At 39.5% G+C, this 21,545-nt stretch overlaps 1 protein-coding gene across 4 annotated transcripts in view; it reads right to left on the bottom strand.

Annotated features, from left to right (window-relative positions):
- The window catches only part of DSCAM (DS cell adhesion molecule), a 587,331-nt gene that overhangs the window by 75,000 nt on the left and 490,786 nt on the right, over nt 1–21,545 (bottom strand). For 2 of the 4 annotated variants that reach the window (XM_075593710.1, XM_075593712.1), the window contains exons 24-26: nt 19,259–19,357; nt 16,155–16,379; nt 9,340–9,630 (exon numbers count right to left, since the gene is read on the bottom strand). In XM_075593710.1, coding sequence (XP_075449825.1) covers nt 9,340–9,630; nt 16,155–16,379; nt 19,259–19,357 — 615 coding nt within the window. The remainder of the gene's footprint in view (nt 1–9,339; nt 9,631–16,154; nt 16,380–19,258; nt 19,358–21,545) is intronic. The other 2 variants (XM_075593711.1, XM_075593713.1) reach the window with 1 other exon arrangement.

The following is a 21,545-nucleotide window of genomic DNA, read 5'->3' as shown; positions in this document are numbered from 1 at the left end:
ATATATAAGAGACCTGCCCATATTGGTCAATGCAGGTCAAAATATGTTTTAGGTTTAACTAATGTGTAATATGTGTAATGTACAGTGTAGGATTGGGTGATGTGTACACCTGCTAGTATAATTAAAACAAGAAAATAACCCAATAAAATTGTAAATAATAAATACATATTAAATTATTAAATTAAATTGTTATATTATTATTGAAGGGTGTGATGTAATTGTGTAGGAATGTATACTAAAATATATAAGACCTACCCATAATGGTCAATGCAGATCATAATTATTATTAGGTGTAAATAATATGTGATAAGTGTAATATACAGGTGTAGGATTGGGTGATGTGTACATTGACTTAACCATTGTTAAATATAAACTATTAAATAATTAAACACCTAATATCGTGATAGTGAACTTGTATAGTAGTGTTGAGAGTAAATCACATTCTTATCTGTAATATATGGGTCCGACGTCATGTAAACTCAAATAAATGGTGTAAATATGAACCCTTCATTGAGTCCATTTGGGGCCAGAGTTTGGAGTTGGAAAATCCAACGACATTCCTGTTGCAATAGTCGTTGGTCCCAGTTACCTCCTCTTTGATCCTAGCATATATAATCTATTCCGCAGAAATGCATAGCTCTGGTATCACCTTTATGGTGTTCTATCACATGTCTTGCAATAGGGGTATCTTTAGCATTGCGGACATTCCCCACATGCTCTAAAATCCTTGTCTTAAGAGGTCTGTGAGTCTTCCCCACGTATTGAATGCCACATTCGCAGGTCATCAGATATATTGTTCCGCAGGTTAAGCAATTAATGAAGTCTTTAATCTTAAAGGACTTTGTATTGGTGGAGTCTTTAAACTCTTTTGTAGCTGACATGAAGGGACACGCTTTGCATCTAGAACAGGGATAGGACCCACAAGGTTTGGGGCCTAACCATGTTTTTATCTGATTTTTATCCAGATGACTACTGTATGTACCAATCTGTCCTTGATGTTTGTATTTCGACGATAGCCTGTTGAAGGAGTATCTCTAAGAACTTTCCTACGGTCAGAGTCCTCAAGCAGGATATTCCAATGTTTTTGTAGGATGTTTCTAGTTGTATGTGATTGATTGTTATATGTAGAGATAAATCTAATCTCTTCATCCTGTGGAATAATCTGTTTGGGTATCAAAAGATCTGCCCTGGGAGTAGTCAGTGCCCTATAGTAGGCTTTTTTGATCAATTTTTGGCTATACCCTCTTGTTGGACATATCCTTTGATTGTCTGACAAATTCTTCAGTAGAGGAACAGTTTCTCCTCAATCGAAGAAACTGTCCCACTGGAATGTTGTTAGTCACATGTCTAGGGTGATAGAGTGCTGTATATAGAGGGTTGCCTTTCTGATCAAAATCTCTTTTTTTGATCAACACTGTTAATGAGAGATCATTAAAAACAGAAAGTTTCCAACCACCTTCTCTACATATTCAATGCAGAAGCTGTGAAATCCCAAATAATCTGCTTCGCCTGCCTTTCTTTATATTTCACGGCCTTTATTATTGTATCTGACTATATTTCAATAACTGAATCACAATCTTTCTTGTTTTATATTCATTATCTAAATATTGTGCCCAGATTCATATTGATTGCACTGTATTTGATGCAAAATAAATTCTAACAATTACAAAAGAAATACAGATGGATCAACTGATGCTGTAGGGACAGTATACATTTGGTCTACTAGTCTGGAGTGTAATTCACCAAATGCTACAGTTTAATAGGAAGTTGTAAAATGTTCCATCTGCAAAGATAAATTGGACAATAAGGACACGTCTTTATTAAATAGTGTCCTTCCGTACCAGGCTGCTGCTGTTATATGCAATAGGTTGGTACAGTAGATCAATTTGGAATTCATTTGTGTTTGGAGGGCTTGTGGCTGAGTAATGAAATGTAATATTTCATTTGGGCATTAGCAGCAAGACATTTCTAACTACAATAAGTTTTCATATAAAAAGTTCTCTTGTTTTAAAATAAAACTTTGGTTTCTGGACATTTCAGTACGAAATATATTCACAGTCAAATAATGAAAGGTAAAAAAAAATACAGAGTATATATATATATATATATATATATATATATATATATATATACACATATATACACACACACACACAACTGCATATGGCAAGAGATAGGCTTCTTTCATTATGAATAATTGGGTAAGTCTAACAAATATGGTTCAAATTACTCTTGGGGCAAACCCATATGCTGCAAGGCACAGGTATAATACAAAACAGAAACATTTGGTGCCGTATATTACATGTATTTAAGGGCTCAGACAAATATACAGGAGGCTATACGGGATAATTGAAAGGCACCTGCTTATCTTAACATAAGCCATTGGGTACATTTGAAACACAAAAAAGACAAAAGCGCAAACGCACATAGTGAAGTTTGTAAAAATGGGTGAATATAATTTTAGGGTATAATATCTGCGTACATCAGGTTAGTGGGTATAAAGCATTTCATGCGCAATACATGAGTTTACCAACGCCGCACTGCCGCCTCCAGACTTTGGGAACTCTCTCTCACAGCATCCAGGACACACTGTCTCGATTGTAGTTGGAAACCTCCACTGCGGTGCTGTGTCTTGGTCAGTCTCCTTCCCCGATCGCTGCCGTTATAGCTGCTCCTTCTCGGGTCTGTTTTCCAGCTGCCACTGTGTCTCAGCTCACTTCGGCAGTAGGTCACGTGTCCCGCGGGGTTTGCGACCGGCCGCAAAGGGAGGTGGTGCCGTAAAGCACGATCTTAGCTTTACTGCAATTTGCCGAATGCAGTTTTTTTGTGAGAAGTCAGTCCAATGCAGGAAAAATCACACAGAGTGTGGGGATAGAGTCCTAGGACTTATTAAAATCTTTATCCAACGCGTTTCGAAGCATAGGCTTCTTCTCTGAAGAAGAAGCCTATGCTTCGAAACGCGTTGGATAAAGATTTTAATAAGTCCTAGGACTCTATCCCCACACTCTGTGTGATTTTTCCTGCATTGGACTGACTTCTCACAAAAAAACTGCATTCGGCAAATTGCAGTAAAGCTAAGATCGTGCTTTACGGCACCACCTCCCTTTGCGGCCGGTCGCAAACCCCGCGGGACACGTGACCTACTGCCGAAGTGAGCTGAGACACAGTGGCAGCTGGAAAACAGACCCGAGAAGGAGCAGCTATAACGGCAGCGATCGGGGAAGGAGACTGACCAAGACACAGCACCGCAGTGGAGGTTTCCAACTACAATCGAGACAGTGTGTCCTGGATGCTGTGAGAGAGAGTTCCCAAAGTCTGGAGGCGGCAGTGCGGCGTTGGTAAACTCATGTATTGCGCATGAAATGCTTTATACCCACTAACCTGATGTACGCAGATATTATACCCTAAAATTATATTCACCCATTTTTACAAACTTCACTATGTGCGTTTGCGCTTTTGTCTTTTTTGTGTTTCAGTTGCCTAGGGGTTTACCCCTGTTCATATAGCTGCAGGTCACCCATCGATTTAGAGGTTGTATTTTGTTATATATATAATACACGGAGGTGAAGGGGTTAATCAATAGATTTAATAATTTGCGCACTCTATCTGTTTTTTGTTATATTGGGTACATTTGACCTGATATATATGCAGGATTGGGTAGCTATACGGATTTGTCCAGACACATTGGCTACTAGATCATGATTTCTACACATACAGTAACACCTGGAAGATCTGCACCCTGTTGTACGTCTGCATAGCTTCCTAAAACTATTTGGAAAGTCTTGAAACTGGAGCAGCATTCCACTGGGGTTATATATATTTTATATATTCAACATTTTTATATGTTCACCACTATATTCGTTGATGTGTGACTTCCCTTCTGCTTACTTTGTTTGCATATTGGCAACTACTGCATGATATGCGACAAACAAAGTCACATACTGCACCGACACACTTTATTCGAGCAAATACCCAGTATGTACCTGGCAGATACCTGGAATGCGCCGCTCCTCACCTCTGACAAGCCCCGTTGCGTTTGCCTTCCCAGCCTGGGTTCATGCCTGGCTGACGGGCGGCTGATCTGTTAAATGATAATGATTAGGATTTAATAGGCTGCAATGCTTCGCGTGTCTACCAGATGGCATAAATTCATGAATTGTAATGCAGTATATATATACTGTGCAGTATTGCAGCCAGCGGGAATAAAATGCTTCAATCCCTGCCTGGAAAATACCTCAATGCACTCGGGCAGAAAACAGTCACAAACCTCAATACACCTGGGTATACCCGAATTCGTGGGACTAGCCGAGCTCGAATAAAGTGTGTCGCCAGTGTACAGTATAGTTATAGTATTCTAAGGAAACGTGTGACCGCTTGTATTTTGATGTGGTAGACTGCAGTACTACCACAGAGACCGTGTAAAACATGTCTTCTCTGCAGTGGTGGTGAAGAGCAGCGATGGATCAACAGTTACTGTAAATCTGTGTAAGCACCTGTACCGTACATCGTTAAAACAGAGCACTTAGGATTCGGATAGCACTTGTTAATGTGACAATGAGGTATAATTTTTCCAAACATTTATATAATAATACATTGCACTTCTCATAACGTTATGTGAAATCTGGTAGATTTTTGATGGCTGTGATTCCATTCAATAGACTTACAGAGGGCTACAAATATTAAATTATTGTGTACAGAACTATTGAAACCTCCCATGTCTCTTATTGATCATTGGATACACATATTCAATGTGCCAACACATGATGGAGACCTATGAGGTTTTGAAAGCTCTCTAAAACTAGTTTTCATCTTTAAATAAATCACACATCGGTCAATTAAAGGTATCGCAAGTTACAAGAAACCTATGTGTATCCAATATTATCCAATATGGGCACGAACATCGTACCATTTTATCTGGTCAAATATTTTTACAATAAAAACAATGTAGCAAATAAAATGCACCTCTCTTCGTTATTGGAGTAACAATAGAACTTGGAATCAACAACTGGAATTTTACCCACTGTTTCCATTCTTCGAATGGTTATATTGAAAATGGTAGAGAAAGTCAAATCGGACTATTGGTCAAACTTGGATCTTTTTACATTTTCTGTGGTTGCAGAACTCAAAGTGAGTAAAATAAACCCAATTGGTTAAAAATAGACAATCGTACTTTAGTGACTCACCATCCATGGGTCACTGATGCATAAATATATGGGCAGCGAATCAGCCACTTCTACACTAACAGTACGGTCAGAAATATAACTACGGTTATTTACTGATATTTGACAATATAACCTGCAGATTAATCACTTGCAGCCAGACATGACCATACATTACTGTTGAATCTTATAGAGATTCCACTTTGAGCTTCAATATATCATATCAGTGGGGATAATTGATCACATCTGTAAGTGGCTGTTACAAGCAAAATGGAACAGATAATGTACTGTAAGAAATGCGAAATGGAGCAGATAATTTAGTGCAATATATTTTCAGTTTCAGATGGATTCTGAAGCGGTGTGCTGTTCTGTTCAGCACTGGGAATGATCACAACGTTATCATATGCAATCTGTGTCAACCATTTATATGTGTACAGTCTAGTAAAATGCCCTTAGGGTTTCTATTTATTAAAATGATTTTTTTTTAAAGTACTGTAAATATCTAGCAAGAAAAAGATGGCATTACTGCATGAACAGTTAATGAATGCCCATACATACATTAATGGTGTATTGCCTGTGCTACAGAGCTACTGTTCTCTATATTACTTCATTTATTACAACCTCTCCCTAGAACCTCATCCACAGGACAATTGCCAAATGATCTGTGATAGAAATATGCTTTTATAAGATGTTTAAATATTGAATCTGTAATTCACAAGGCTTGGAAGAAGAATATTTCATAATGGGCAAAATAAAATGGCTTCTTTCAGATGAACAGGCTTTTTAAACAATGCAGCCTGCTGGTTCAATGTGCCACTTCTCATTTAGTCCTAATGTAATTAATAAAAATGATTGTCACCTTTATCTATGGGGAATTTCAATAGTTATTAGCGTCATTGTGATCACCAAAGAATAATGACAATGTAGTTATGGGGGTGGTGTAGGGGGGGGGGGGGAGAGTGTGGGTGACTGAGTGGCTGTTCCATGTCTTTATATGATATATTTCCCAATATATTTGTTGGTCCCAAGGCTCGACAAAGTATCCGGCCACTCCTCCTTCTCTTACCGTGCACCCCAAAACTGGAACAATCTACCTGAGACACTCACATCCATCACCAGTTTAAGTTCTTTCAAAACTAAGACTGTCTCACATTTTAATCTGGTCTGTAACTGTTTCATAAGAATACAATATACATCTTCTTTAGCTGTGCATGCAATGTCTTGTATATAATGTATACACTGTTCATTTATGTAACTGTATTTGTAACCATGTACTGTATTATTTGTCATTTTAACTCTATGCCCAGGACATACTTGAAAACGAGAGGAAACTCTCAATGTATTACTTCCTGGTAAAACATTTTATAAATAAAAAATTATATTTGCTACTATCCTGTACAATTAGGTTTTCTGACATAAGACTTTTTTTACTGCAACTTGAATACTCTGTGTTGTACTACTTGTAATTGGGACTTATTCGTTCAATAACAACATTTTATTTACGAAAACATATCTTCTGTTTCCATACGCTACGTGAAAGAAATAATGAGCTTGAATTCCCCAGCAAACAAAACATTTTGTTCAGCCTTTGAAAACGGGATTTTCTGCTACTTTTTTACAAGCTATTCCCGACCTCAGCTACTGTACAGTATCTGATGCATAGATCTCCATTAGCCCAGCACTAGCATCAAACAGGGTGATCAACGTCATACATCTTACTGTTCTGCCTGTCATTGTGAGATTTTCAAGTCATCAAAACAAAAGCCAAATAGAGTTTGAGCAAAGCACATTTTTATGGTTTGCTTTTATTGGTAAAGTTACCACACTAATTCAAGTGCCATCTGAGGTTACATAAAAATTATGTCTCCCACTTGAGGCTTCTAAATTGTATTTGTAAAATACAAATATGTGCTATGATTTATTAACCAAAAATGAGCAGGGACTCAGTGTACATTTTCCCAAGTAAATATAAATATGCAGATGAGCATTTTATTTATTTCATTATTTAACATGAGTCAGCATTTTAAATGTGTACTGCGCATTGCAAATGCAAAACTCATGTAAAATAAGACACCGATACTTATTTTGTAGTGTCATGAATTACTGTATTTCCTCGATTCTAGGAAGCACCTTTTTTCCGATTTTCACATGTCTGAAATCGGGATGTGTCTTAGAATCGATGTTTAAAAAAAAAAAAAAAAAAAGTGTCTGCTAAAGTGCACTAACCCCCTCCTTCTCACTTACCATGTTTTAGGACAGGTCCCATGTCAGCGGAGGATGAAGCAGGCGGCGGAGGCAGGACAGGTCCTACATCTGCAGAGGATTGAAATTAAGACAACGGGCGGGCGGTGGCAGGAGAAGACCATCATAGCATGAGACGGAGAGCGACATAGGAGAACGGCTGGGGAGGAGCACGCTGTAACACCGGAAGTTGACCGGTGCCTGACTTCCGTTGTTACAGCGCGCTCCTCTCCAGCCGTTCTCCTATGCCGCTCTTCTCCTGCTCAGGTCTCATGCTATGATGGTCTTCTCCTGCCGCCACCTGCCCGCCTGTTGTCTTAACTTCAATCCTCTGCAGACGTGGGACCTGTCCTGCCTCTGCCGCCTGCTTCATCCTCCGCTGACATGGGACCTCCCCTGCAACATGGTAAGTGAGAAGTCATTTTCTTTGATTGTTAGTGCCAAATCGATGGCGCGTCTTACAATCGAGGAAATATGGTATACAGTGCCAGGTATCCAGCTTAAAAATAAAAAATAAATCACATCTATATGGAGAGTATAGATTGTTATTTTATTGTGCTTCTTGGTGTATGACAGGTAAGAATCCTATTCATAAATGTCCTCACACTAAACTTGTGCAGTTGGTAAATACGACGCCTTCATAAAAACCACAAATCAAAACCCAATTGATGCAAAATAGGTTGAACAACTGATGCCGAGAGACATATGTTTAAAATGCCTTGAAGACATATGCATTTTGTGAAATGTTTAATGACTGGAGCTGCTGAAAGATCACTACTTTGACTCATCTCTGAATTTGTACACTTGATTTGGTAACACGCTCTACAGCCATCAGTGAAAATCCTCCAAGTATCTCACAACTCTCTTCTAGCGCTAATCATTCCCATCTACAGTACTCTACCTTCATGTAATGCACTATCCAATGAGCACAGCTGATCCATTCTTTGCAATTGTTCCTTACCGTCACTGTAACAGGGAAACATGGCTGAGCTCAGCATATCGGCATTGGTGGTAGAGCACAGAAAGTAGCGGGTGGTCAAAATATTGTTGGGATAGCCATCAAAAAATAATGAATTGTTAACACTGCCCTTTCTGTGCTCATGAATTAAAAGAACAGCAAATAGCTATCATTAATAGGATACCAGTCTCACTGTGTGTTGTATGGTGTTCCTCAAACATGCCCATTATGGCATTAAATAATCAGTTACATGTCATTTTGCTTTACGGGTGTACTACACATATACTAAATGTGTACGATCTGCACACCTAATCATTTTAAGTATTCTCAATGGATCCTACCGAAGAGCATCTTTGGTTAAGGTAACAAGATCTTGAAAGGAAAAGCAGCAGATTTGTGCTACAGAACTTTATGTTATGAAGATCTTAAACTGATGAGCTTAGGACTGCTGGGGAGGACAGGGGGACGGGGCAGGAATGTTTAAAGGGAATGGTAAATTTGACATTCATAATGATTTAATCTTGATATTAAAATAAAATAGCTCAACCAAAATAGACTAATTTACCAAATGGTTATTTTCAGTGGGCCACACAAATGATAGACAATACCAACAATGATACTTTGGAGGTGGACACCATTGGGACTAGAAGAGCAGTCCATTTTTAGGTACTGTAAATTAACTTACAGTAGATAACCGTCTTCATGATTTCAATAAACTTCCCAGGTGGTGAAGGTACCTGTCCCTCCGACACACCTGGAGCCTATATGGAAATGTGTTACTGCTTACTTAACAATATCTAGCATTCTACTCAAAGGGCTCCTGTAGCTTTTTCTCCAGATATCACAGAGTGGGCATTATTTTTTACTTGCAACACTTTCCTTTGATACATGGAAATCGGTTATTTGCTTTTGCCTTCCCTTTCCTTGATTATCACGTTCACGGCAGCATGCAATAAAGAACAACTTGGGAATGTTACTTACTGCCATCATAGTTCAACGTGGCAAAATTAGCTTGCTTCTCTGCACATCCAGCACTGTTGCACACTCTCATTTGCAGCTCGTACCACATTGCTTCCTGCAGCTCATACAGTATATAGGATTTTGAAAGAGAAGTCCTCTGTGCCAGGGTCCATACTGTTGTGCCAAAAGGCCTGTACTCCAGATTAAAGGACGTTATCGGGCATCCTCCATCATTCCACCCAATAAGATTCAACCTAACACGAGTAGTATTGATGCTGGCAAACAAATCTTGCTCTTTGGAGAACTGTGGTTCTAAAGGAATACATGAAAGGAACACATGAAATGTTACATAAGACTAATTAATACTTAGAAAACTGACAGCCAGCCCCAGTCAAATGCAGTCAATTATTTATACATGTTCAAACACCTTTCAAGATCGTCTTTTATTTGTATATAGACACACATTTGGAAATATTATTTCTTCATTTGTCATTGTAGCCTAACAGTGCTTTTAAAAAGAAAGTCTGTGTATATGTAATTTATTATAATTAGAAACCACAGCTTACATGGTGAGCTATAGATATAGCTGTAGCTATATTGATAGCATCAATGTGGGAAACTATCTTGGCTTACTTTACATACCATGTTAAAAAAACAATATAAATTAGTTAGCAGGTTTACAAATAAACTACGACATTCCCCCGAGTGATTAGCGATTTCCAGCAATCGTAAAGTTATTTGTAATTTTCATTGATTTTTCCAAACAAATAGGACAATATACAATATTGCAGCAATAAAGATTTAGACAAAAAATTGTATTTGTAGCTTAAAAAAAAAATGCAATCTTTTGTGGCCCTCCCTGCCCGGCTTCTAGGGAGGTTACGTCGGTGTGTTATGTATGGCTTCCCCACACGGGTTACCTTGGCTCAGGGTGCTGGATTCAGGAGACTGGGCGATGAGGTAGCAAGGTTGCAGAATAATGGGTACCAAAATTTGTAGTACAACTGTCATTTATCCATGTCCCCAATCACAGGGACCATTCATACACATATTGACAACGTGGTATGTATTTTATACTAGACATACATGAATATATTTCTTCCATCAGTGCCCACTCTTAACACTCAGATAGAGGTACTTTGACTTAGTTGCTCAAAGTGTGGGACCTGGCTCCCCTTGTTGCTTCAGAACCATCATCAGTATTAATCCGATTACTCTGGGCCCCTACGGGAATCCTGGTGGATCTTTCTTACTTCACCCAATTACCTTTTGCCTGTTTGGGAACTGCCACTTCAATACAGACTGATGAGGAATATTAGCGCTGATCCGCAAACACCTGGGAGCCCTCTTTTCTGAGGCCCTCTGTGGCATGTCATATTCCTTTTCCTTAATTATTTAGGACTCTGTTCCGTCTTTTGGGAATCCTAATTTAAAGGGTACTGTCCCCATCTACAACATAATAAACGGGGTGGGGTGGGGGGGGGAGAGAAAGAGCCTGGTCTTTGCTATTATGAACATACTTGTCGACTCTTCCCAAGGCTCCTCTCCTCTTGAGCTAACCTAAGAATAGTCCCTCCTCTTGAAATACCCTGCGAGACGTATGGATCCCGCATAGCAATCCAGGGTGGAGACCAGCATATAACAGCCATGTTAGTAACCCTTTAGGAGGGGAGTTACACTGTTAGTTTAGCATAAAATAATATGTATTTTTATATTCAGCCTTTACAATTATATAAAAAAAATATACAGTGCATTCTGGGCTTTTATTCTTCCTCATAGAAATATAAAAGTAGGTGTCTTGTGGCTGTGTGTGTGGTGGTTACTAACTTTTTTGTGCCCTGCCATTTCTTTGTTGTACAGTATATTCCTACTCATTTCATTCTCTTGGTATCTTAAGACAAGCCCTTGCTACTTTGTTGAACAAATGTAAAATCAACCTGCATTTCTTTTCACAAATATATTCACTTTTAAGCCTTAATTATATTTTTTCTTACCGACGAAAGATTTGTTAATTTAATACTAAATTAAATTATTTAAAAAAATTAATTAAAAAAAAAAAAACTACTCTATTAGGCAGCTGATGTTCAGGAACACAACAAATTAAAAAAGCTTCAATACTTAGTAGTTGAAAATATTACTCTGCTACACTATTCGTTTAAATGAAACGTTTACGTCTTGTTTTAATGTTTGAATTATACTTCTTATGCGAGTTCTTTTTAAACCTTAAAGTTTTAGTTCTAGTGTGTGATTGTGTGTGTGAGAAATCTACATGTTATTGTTTGGCTTGTTCAGTACATTGTGTATGCAGTGTGTGACTGTTTTCCTTTGGTCTTAATTGGAGATACATGTCTCTTATCTATCTAAGCCACATAAAGTGTGACATTTTCTAACAGTTGTCATAATTCTTTTAGTGTTTGTTGTTTTTACTTTCATAACTTTGGGATGGATGTCCTTCTACCAATCCAGTGATTCTCAATCTCTTTATACTGCACTACCTCCTAAAGCCTTTGTGGCTCCATAAAAATAAAAGAATAAAGATGTCTCACAGTTGGGTTATTAAAGCTTTTTCTGATCCATTCTCTCTATTTGTCACTAATATTCTCCCTTATGTTTGCCACATCCTGTATCACCCTGTGTCGATATCTCACGCTGGGTTCTGAAGACTTCTGGACCGCTCAGGTTGGGAATCTTTTGACCATCAAAAACATGCTGTTTCTCATAAGGTCAGTTCCTATGTTCCCCACCAGTAGATGTGACACACATTCTTGAAAGATACACACTTGTGAGGGAATTTGCTGCACATTTGATCACTTTCTGATAATATATTACACTATTGGAGTCTATTTCTGCGCAGTGTTTTCGTCTAAAATTATTGTGGAATGTGAAATGACCTTAAAAGCTGCAATGCCAATAGTGGACTTATTTGTGAACTAAATACCCTTCCTTACACATTTAGTCTGTTTTATTATTATTTTCCATTTTATTTTCAAGTTACAGTTTCTATTTATTATGAGAGAGAGAGAGAGAGAATATATATATATATATATATATATATATATATATATATATATACACACACACACACACACACACACACACACACACACACACACACACACACACACACACACACACACACACACACACACACACAGAGGAGAGTTTCTCTGGGCTCATGTGGGGCTGAGTTCCCCTAAGAAGGAAAGGACGACAAGGCTGTGCTGAATCAGGGACGTCTGCTCCGGAGGACTTACAGTACAAACAAGTAAGCAAAAAAACCTTTGTTATTGCCGTGTGCAAAGACGTGTGTATATTGTTGTATATTGTTGTATATGCCAGGGCATGTTTTGAGGGTGGGAACCAGCATAGCTGCCCATCCAACTAGTGAGGGTGAAAGCTACAGTGTAGTTAGCTTTCCCTTAAGGGAATTGGTGTTTATTTTCGAATATTTGTTTTTTCTTAAAGGGACGGTGGGCCTGTTGCTATATGTTTTAGTCCCTGTAAATAAACCCCTGCATAGAAAATACAGTGTTTCCGGCCTTAAATTGGATACAGGAGACTGCAACGTGATGTGGGCATCACAATATAAATATATATATTTTTTTTTTACACAATACTGTTGGCACACTTTATGATCTAGCCCGGGTCCCCCTCTGGGCTACACTATGGCCCTCTTACCTCCCGGCGCGGGTGCGCTAGGCAGCTGAGGCACAGGACAGGTGCTGGCAAGGTCAGGGAGGCAACTGAATCACTCCCGGCGGGTCCCCTTGCAGGGCGCCGCCATGTTGATAAGGCACGTGCATGCGCAGTGTGATCGCGCATGCGCAGATAGGTCCCTGGTACGGCGGCAATTACCGCTAGGCTCCGCGCTGGGACTACAAGTCAGGCAGAGGGTAGGGTGTTTGTGCAGGGTGTCTGTGACCCCTGCACTAGGCCAGAGACCCCCTTAGGCCTCAGCTAGGGCCCGACTCCTCTCAGTTTGTGGTTGCTGCAGGGACACTGCCCCTGTAGTACCAGTGTGGGGGACATAGCCAGGATGCGGCTGCAACCTGGCATCAGGTGGCCTGGGACCAGATCACCACCCACAGATAAGAGACTATCTTCATGGTTGGACACTAGTGCTGGATACCACCCAACGTGGAGGCGGACTCGTCGCTGACAACGATGGCGTGGGACCGGATGACTCCTTGTCTACAGTCAGCGCTACCGGGTGCTGGAGTACCCGGCAGTTATCATCAAGTGCACCAACACTACACACGTTAGTTGTGGGCAGCGCTGTTGCACACACTTGGGGTGGGAGTGCCTATTGCGGTCGGACACTAGGACATTGGTGCCTCTGCACCCAGGTACTGTGGGAATACAGTGCGGGACTGTTGCTATATGTAGTATACGGTGTGGTTGTGTAATATATGTGTGTTATCAGTTGTGCTTAGTAAATATCGTTATACCATATCCTGGTACAGGGTTATCCGACACTGTTAGGATCCTGCGCAGGTGGAGGCGCTGTCTCCAGATGGATCAGGCACACCCCAGGCTCCCAGCAGCAGAGGCTCAGAACGCCTGTGAGCCACAGGTAACGGACCACACACACAGTAGCCGCCATATCTCCCAGGGGGTGGGGGAAAGTGCGCTATATAGTATACACAGAGAACTGTGGATTATGAATGTAGCTCCAGTACTTTATGGTGCATTTACTGCAAGGATAAATTGCCATGATACAGCATGCTTACTGCAAGGTTAAACTGGATTTATCTATACCGCAGGTTAAGTAAACACATCTATCTAAGTAAATGTATTCACACTCCCATTATAGAAGTATAAATATTTATAAGCTCATGGGCACAGCTCATATTAGAAATGAGATTCCGTACAGTTGTGAGATATGCCACTGGCCACACTATGCCGGAGCTCTACACATCCCATTAAATATAGTGCAATGTTTGGTATCCACAAAGAAAATAGTAATCATCTAGAATTGCCACAACTGCACATACATTACAGTTTGTGTTTCCATTAAAGTCAACATAGAATTCTTGTAATTCAGATGAAATGTATCCAGGGTGTCCAAGTATGTGACTTACAGTGTCCGCATTTAATTAAAGGAAAGCTCTTGCCATGGTACCCTAGAGTGCAATACTGCTGTTTAACGATATCAATCACAACGTCCTTGAATTTGAGACATGTAATGTACAGCAGAAGGCAGAGGTGGAGCAAAACTTCCTTATTAACTGAAATTGAATGCCTGGAGAGTTCAACCTTCTCCTTTAGGGCCACTGCTGGGAAGCCGTGTAATTCCTCATCAGGCCTTGTGTTTTCCCAAAACATACATTGAGAAAGGGTAGAAGACCTTCATTTAAAGGTGGGAATTTAAAGGCCTAGTTAGTTACATAAATATGGTGGTAAGTTGACTGGTTCAATTACAGCTTAAATACTTTAAAGTTGCAGACCAAGCAATAGCCTACATGTGTGTTCTCTAAAAAATAAATCAGTTCGGTACTATGAAAATACTAGTAGCATTTATTTAAATTATTATTTTAAAACTGTGAATTCAATTTTGAATGTACAGTATTATAATGTAAGAAGCATTTTGTTTCTATAGCAGCCATTTAAAAAGTCACGTCCCCTTCCTCTTCTGAAACAGGCTCTGGCACACCCCTTTTTGAGCCCTGCCCTCTCTCTAGCAGTGCACCAATTGTATCTAGTGATTGTCTGGTCACATGATCTTCCCCACAGAACTGTGCATCTTTGATCGTCTTCTGCTGCACTGACAGCCATTTAGTGAACCCCAGAGCCGAATCGTCGCCGATCAATTACAGGAACACAGATCGATCAGCAACTTAGCGAATTACTTATCATTATGTGGATTGTATTGATGCACATATTAAAAATGCACGGGAAAAAAAAATATATATATATTTTTTTTAACGGCAGCTTGGACTGCTGCTTTAAAAGTGCAATCCCACATAGTTGGCCTGAAACAAAAACAATCTTTTGTAAACAATTGGGGGCCGCTTAACTGTTGAGTGTTTGTGAAATCAAAGGGAGTTACGGACTGTGCAAAATCTTATTGAACTCCCAGTGGCATTCGATAAAAGGAAGGAGCCAGGAAAATCAAAGCTCTCCAAGTCTTAGCTCACCGTGTTTGCAAACTATCTTACAAAAAATATTTATGGGTGGGCCTTAAGGTTTAAAAAAAAAAAAGACTATACAGTTGCAGCGTTTCACAAAACAGAAAACCTCTTGAAAAGGTATGAACTTGAATAGACCCAAAAGAGAATCCTATGAAGAATAGTGTTCAATCCAGCAGTAAGTAATGTAAACTACTGTATTTATTAATGCACATTTGCACTGCCAGGAAGGTAGGCGGTGCCTTTCTAGACTTTCCTGCAGAGTGCAGCTTGAAAAAGTCTCAGTGGATCCTTTTTGGCAGTGAAAGGATTAAATGGACCCGTCAGAAGGTTTGAAATACTACTTATAAACGGATGCGTAAGGACCACCATGAGCTTCTAAAGAACGTCATATACAGTACTCTACATTTCATCTCAAATCATATTGACCAACTTTCCCAATTCCTTAAGGAGACGTATAATTTCTCTGCTTCCTTGCTGAGAAAAGATCCATCAAATCAACACAGGACAAGCGAAGATTAACAGACCTATTCCACAGTCCTTCCGAAAATCCCTGAAGCGTTTACATTTGCCATTATATCATCAATACTTCATAACACGAAGAAATCCTCAATTTCTCCAGAGAGGCATCGGATCAATGATTTGTGTTGAACACAACTGGTTATTGTTATGTAAAAATAAAAAAGTAACTGGATAACTTATAATTACTTCCTGCTTTGGATGGGCAGGACAACACTCCAGTACCTTTCCCAAGGGTTTTAGCCTCTATGATCTCACTGATGCGCCCCGGTCCTACGCCGTTCTGTGCCGTTAGAGTGAACTTGTACCAGGTGCCGCATTTCAGATTCTCCAGGCGGTACGAACGCTCGCTGGGACTGATGGGGAAACTGCCCCATTGTTCACTATTATCCTCCGAGTATTGCAATATATATCCTGCAAGAAGCACAAACAAAAAAAACAATTAGATCTGTCCTAAGCTGGTCATAAAAAAGGTTAGGCGCTTAGGAGGCCCCCAATGCAATGCGGCTCTGTCTGCCACCCATGGAGTTATATGTGGGTGGACCAACTCCAGTCCACAAGGACCACCAACAGCTCAATCTTTTCCGGATATCCCTGCTTCAGCACAGGTGGCTCAATCAGTGGCTCAGTCATAATGGCTCAGTGGCGCTTGAGGAATGGAGTTGGCCACCCCTGCCCTAAATGTCTGGTCATCGGGGATGTTCATGTAGCTTAACAAATCCTTTAGTGCTTTGTGCAGTGATTCCTTTATTCCCTGTTGTGATAAAGCGCTCTAGGAACATGTGCTCCTACGATCTAAATTGTTTCATGAATATGTTTTATGAATATTAAGGACAAATGAAAACTAAAAATGACGTTGGCGAGCTGGAGGGTGTGGGTCAGTTGCACGCTATGAAAGAAGCTGAAGTAATTTAACTGTATAAACAAATTAAATTGGACCAACACCACAGTGACGTTCCAATCAATAATGGTATTACACCTAATCCCTTAAGTTTCAGCTCAATGTCATCCACTAAACTGCAGCCACTGCACTGGAATAATTAGCCACAAGAACAGGAACGTTTATATAAAATGCTAGCAAAACGAGTGACATTTTTGAAGCTAAGCCGTCACTCCTGTTTCTTGTCCGCGAGCAACAAAGGCGAGCGGGAGGTAAGGCTGCCAACCTCTCAGATTCAGTTGCCATGTTACCTAATGCGCACACAAACCGTGGCACGCTACACCCTGCTGCGTACATGGCAATTTCCATCTTTATCATCTTCTAGCCCTAGACACTAGGTGTTACGCACAAACTTTATCAAACCATAACAGGATAGCAAGGAATATGGATCTTTTTGTTGAATAAATCTGATGCTATATTTTACCACAGTTTGTACGCAGGAGACTGTGGTATATAAAACCCCAGGTCTAACTGGCTTTCTTGTGAGGTGCGGTGTGTGCAGTAGAACCTCAGAGCTTATTTACTCAGTGAACGCCACACGACAATTGCCGACATCCCCTACAAAGCAGCAAAAATCCAGAACTCAGAACATGGAGAGGCCCATTTTCTCGTGCTGGGATTCCCTTATTAAAATGAAAAGTGCCCTAGGGGCATCAAATCATGGGGTTTTGATGCACATACAGCACGTACAAAACTTTTTTTTTTTTTAATTCTTAGGGCTTTACATCCTATGGATTTCTTTGAAACATATTAAAGGAAATATATCTTTGTTTATAATAATAAAAATACACATAAATACAAAGGAAGACTACATTGCTTCCACAGACACATTACGAGCATTACCCGACTTACTACCATAAATGTGTCCTGTTTTCCATAGAATTGCTAAATGAAAGAAGTAAAGCAAAACATTTTGACACATTGACACAAAGCTGTTAAAGACAATGCTGTTTAATTTGTTTGATAAACAAACCTCTGGTTCCTTAAGAACCTCTGTGTGACCTTGAATACCAGAAAGCGTCAAACGATGGGATATCAAGGTTAAAAATTCTAATGCTATTCAATGTTTGTATTGTCAGCAGATCCCCTTTGATGTTATTTGCTGGCGTTAGAGAAAAATGTACTTACTCTTCTGGAAAAAAAAAAAAAAAAAAAAAGATCTTGACAGGGTCTCACTACACACTAAAAATAATCATATCCCGGGGAATAACACACACAGAAATATTTACGATTCGTTCATTCACTCCTGTCATTTGCAACCGCCAACTACTCCCGAGTCCGTTAGCTATAAAGCTGATGTGATCCAGTCTAGGAGACTGGAGAGTAACAGAAAAACAGAGTACCAGCGCCAGAACCATTCCATCAATATAAAGGTTTGTTGCTGCATCCGTGTAATTAGTCCTGGCCATTAGTGCGATGGAAAAAGGTTGCATATAATAACTGAATCTTTCTTGCTTTTCATCTATCCTGTACATACATACAAACAAATAATATCATGGTACAACCTATAATAATGTTCTCAGCCCTGATTAAAGCTTTCGATTTTGCTTGAATGCTTGATGTGCAAATTGGTCGTGGCTTAATGTTGGCTGCAGGCTTATAACGCTTTGGCCAAAGGGTTTAACTAAATGACCCTTACTCATGAGCAGATTAGCACTGAGGTATTGTACTATATGTTGTGTCACTTTGTATGTTGCGCTGGCCTTTCTGTTTTTGATAACCTATAATAATGATCTCAGCCCTGATTAAAGCTTTCGATTTTCTTGAATGCGTGATGTGCTGGAAACCATGCATTGTTTTTTTGGTCAGGCTCAGCTAGCAACAGTGTTTATTTAATCAGCAGTGCTCATGGCGTTCCAACGCCCGGCAAACATAAAGGTTATTAATATCAGGTGCAGCTCCACATACTTGATCATTGCTTGTCTTTTCTTATTATTATTTTATTTTTATTTTTTTAGCACTGAACGGTCTATATTTTCTCATTATGTGCACAGCTTCGTGTTTCAAAATCTCCAGTCAATTTTGGAGGTGTACTGTTATAAATGCTATTTTCAGGACCTTCTTAAAATATATAGAGTAGCAGAGTTTCTAAGAGCTTCTTTAGAGCTCCGCCGTGACCCCTGCAACATTACAATCATATCATTTCCTATCTTTTCCATATTAAACGTAACTGGCGTAGTAAATTCTGTTTGCATGTGTACATCTGAAAACTGTTACATGTACCTGAAATTAGGAAGATTATGAAGGAAATTAAAGGTGATAGAGAAGGTTTTCATGTTATTGCAATGTAGTGTGTTCTAGATTGCTCCATTCCTTCTCCCCATTATCGTGACTAGTGTTTCGCCCATGTTACCTCTGATGGAGCTTCCTCCATTGTCTCCGGGTATCCAGGAAAGTGTGATGGACGAAGATGTGGTTTTTGACACTGTGAGTCGAGGCTGGTCAGGTGGTACTGGATTAAGAATAATTAGGATATGAGGTTTTTTTTCTTCATTATTATTATTATTATTTACTTTTTATTGCATCAAAACAATCTATGATTTTAAATTGGGGGATATGAAAAGCAGTTTAGAACAAAGATCTCCAACAATAAATCAATTTATTCGCTGCTTTTTCAGATTTGTAGATGATTAAATTAATTTTACTTTTCAATGAATGGCTGTAAAAAAACACAACGTTATGAAACCAAACTCAGAGATGTGAGTTAAAGTAGAAAACACTGCAAATGCTGGTGAACTTAGACACAAAATACTGACGATTGTAACAGCGACTTAACTCGTGTCTAATGGCAATCATCTTCATTGTCACGCGACTCCACAGTTGTGGATATTTGGAAATATTCGGTGTAATGTATCTAATATGTGGAGATCAGAAAATATTTGCCTATCAAAACATGTCAAAGTTGGTGTGCCTGAGGTCTGGGGTTTGTTTTCGTGGGCATCTACATTGTAATGGTAGAGACCGTCGTATGACTTGACCCTTTAACTTATCGATGGCTACAATATAAAAAAAAAAAATTTAATTGGAAATTTTTTTTTTAAACCAACAATTTATTGTATTTTTTGTTTAAGACTAAGATCATTTATACTAATGTACAAAAAAAAAGTGCAATTTTTGCATTATGGACAATATTTACTATACAGTGCTATTGAAAGGATTTGGGCGATATTCTTTTACACTATTCCAGAACACATCTTCTGGGCCTAGAACACAACACATTATGGCCCATCCTCCTTTCAATCAAGTGAATGCACCGTCAGGTGTCTGTGAGACAATATCTAAAAGATTTGAAAAACCAGCATCATTTTGCAATATTTCTGTACATCACTGTACTAAAAGTCAAAGAGAGAGTTCCAGAGTGTAGTGTGGGTAAAGGCCCACTAGTATTAATTGGGAAACAACTATTCAACACCAAACCAAACTTGAAACAATCTTCAGTGAGGCCTCATATGAGCATATGGCTCTAAAACCAAGGACGGGAGTCGTCAAATCGCGATAAAGGATATGGCGCTCTATCTGGTGGTAACTGCCATTGAATCCTACATTGTGATTTGATGACGCATGGCCTAAAAATTATACTAGGACAGAGAAAACCCGGGCGCTCCCTCCGGAGAAGATATTAAATGGGGTGAATGCAATAAATAGTTTACAACCTTGAAACTGTTATACAAGGATCCCCTCAGTGTCGTCGTCTCTCCTATGGCTCTGACCCCAATAGGATCTATCCAGGATCCTTGTTGGTACAGGGATACAGAAAGAAAGGGGGAGTACAGGTAGAGGGGTACTATTGTAATGTATAAAACCTCTAATAAAAGGTGGTGGGGGTAAAAAAAAAATGGAAACACACTTACACGGCCTTGTGTAAATGCTATCACATTAAGGTTTCTTTATGGTCTTCTTTTTTTCCCTTCTCCTCTTTCTTTTTTCTCTGTTATGGTGTTTTTCTTTCTTCTCAGGTCCAGGTATGTTCTTAGGTTCGCCGACGACTTTCCCTTCCGACGTCACCCTCAGGGCAAACAGATATATGTATATATGAACAGTATTGAAGAGAAATTGCAAATAATAATAGTATTGAGTGACCAGCTATAATATAAAGCAGCAAATAAATGCAGTCACTCACACGGCCAAGTGTGAGTGCAACTAGTAGGGGAGGTATTTTTTCTTTATCACATGTAGGGTGACCGTGTTCAGTGTATTATGAGCACATAAATAGTGGGTAATGATGGATAATAATAAATATAAAAAATGATACTCACACGGCCTCGTGTGAGTAAGCACACATATGGGTATCTTTTGAAGCTTCAATGTTGGTTTCCAGGCAGGGGGAGAAAGGCTAGACGCTCCTCCCCTTTGGTAATAAGACAAAGTGTAGTCTCAGATGAAGAATACCTGTCTTTTATTTAACATTAAAAATGGAACAGAAAGGGTAAAAAAACGGATAAAAAACAAATAAAAGAATGCAGCCAGTCTTTAGGATAATGAATTGTAGGGATCGAGGCACGCAGCTAACTGCCTCCGCGTCCGGATATGGTGATGCGTTACCCGACAGCCTACTCCTCAACGGTGGCTGAAATTGTCCAAAAATGCTGACAAGAAAGAGCAACGTGTTTCGCCACTTTGCGGGCTTCCTCAGGCTCCGT

This window comes from Ascaphus truei, chromosome 3 (genome assembly GCF_040206685.1).
Source record: "Ascaphus truei isolate aAscTru1 chromosome 3, aAscTru1.hap1, whole genome shotgun sequence".
Taxonomy (NCBI): Eukaryota; Metazoa; Chordata; class Amphibia; order Anura; family Ascaphidae; genus Ascaphus; species Ascaphus truei.
The sequence above is the reverse complement of the archived record's forward strand: the minus strand, read 5'-3'. Positions and strand labels throughout refer to the sequence as shown.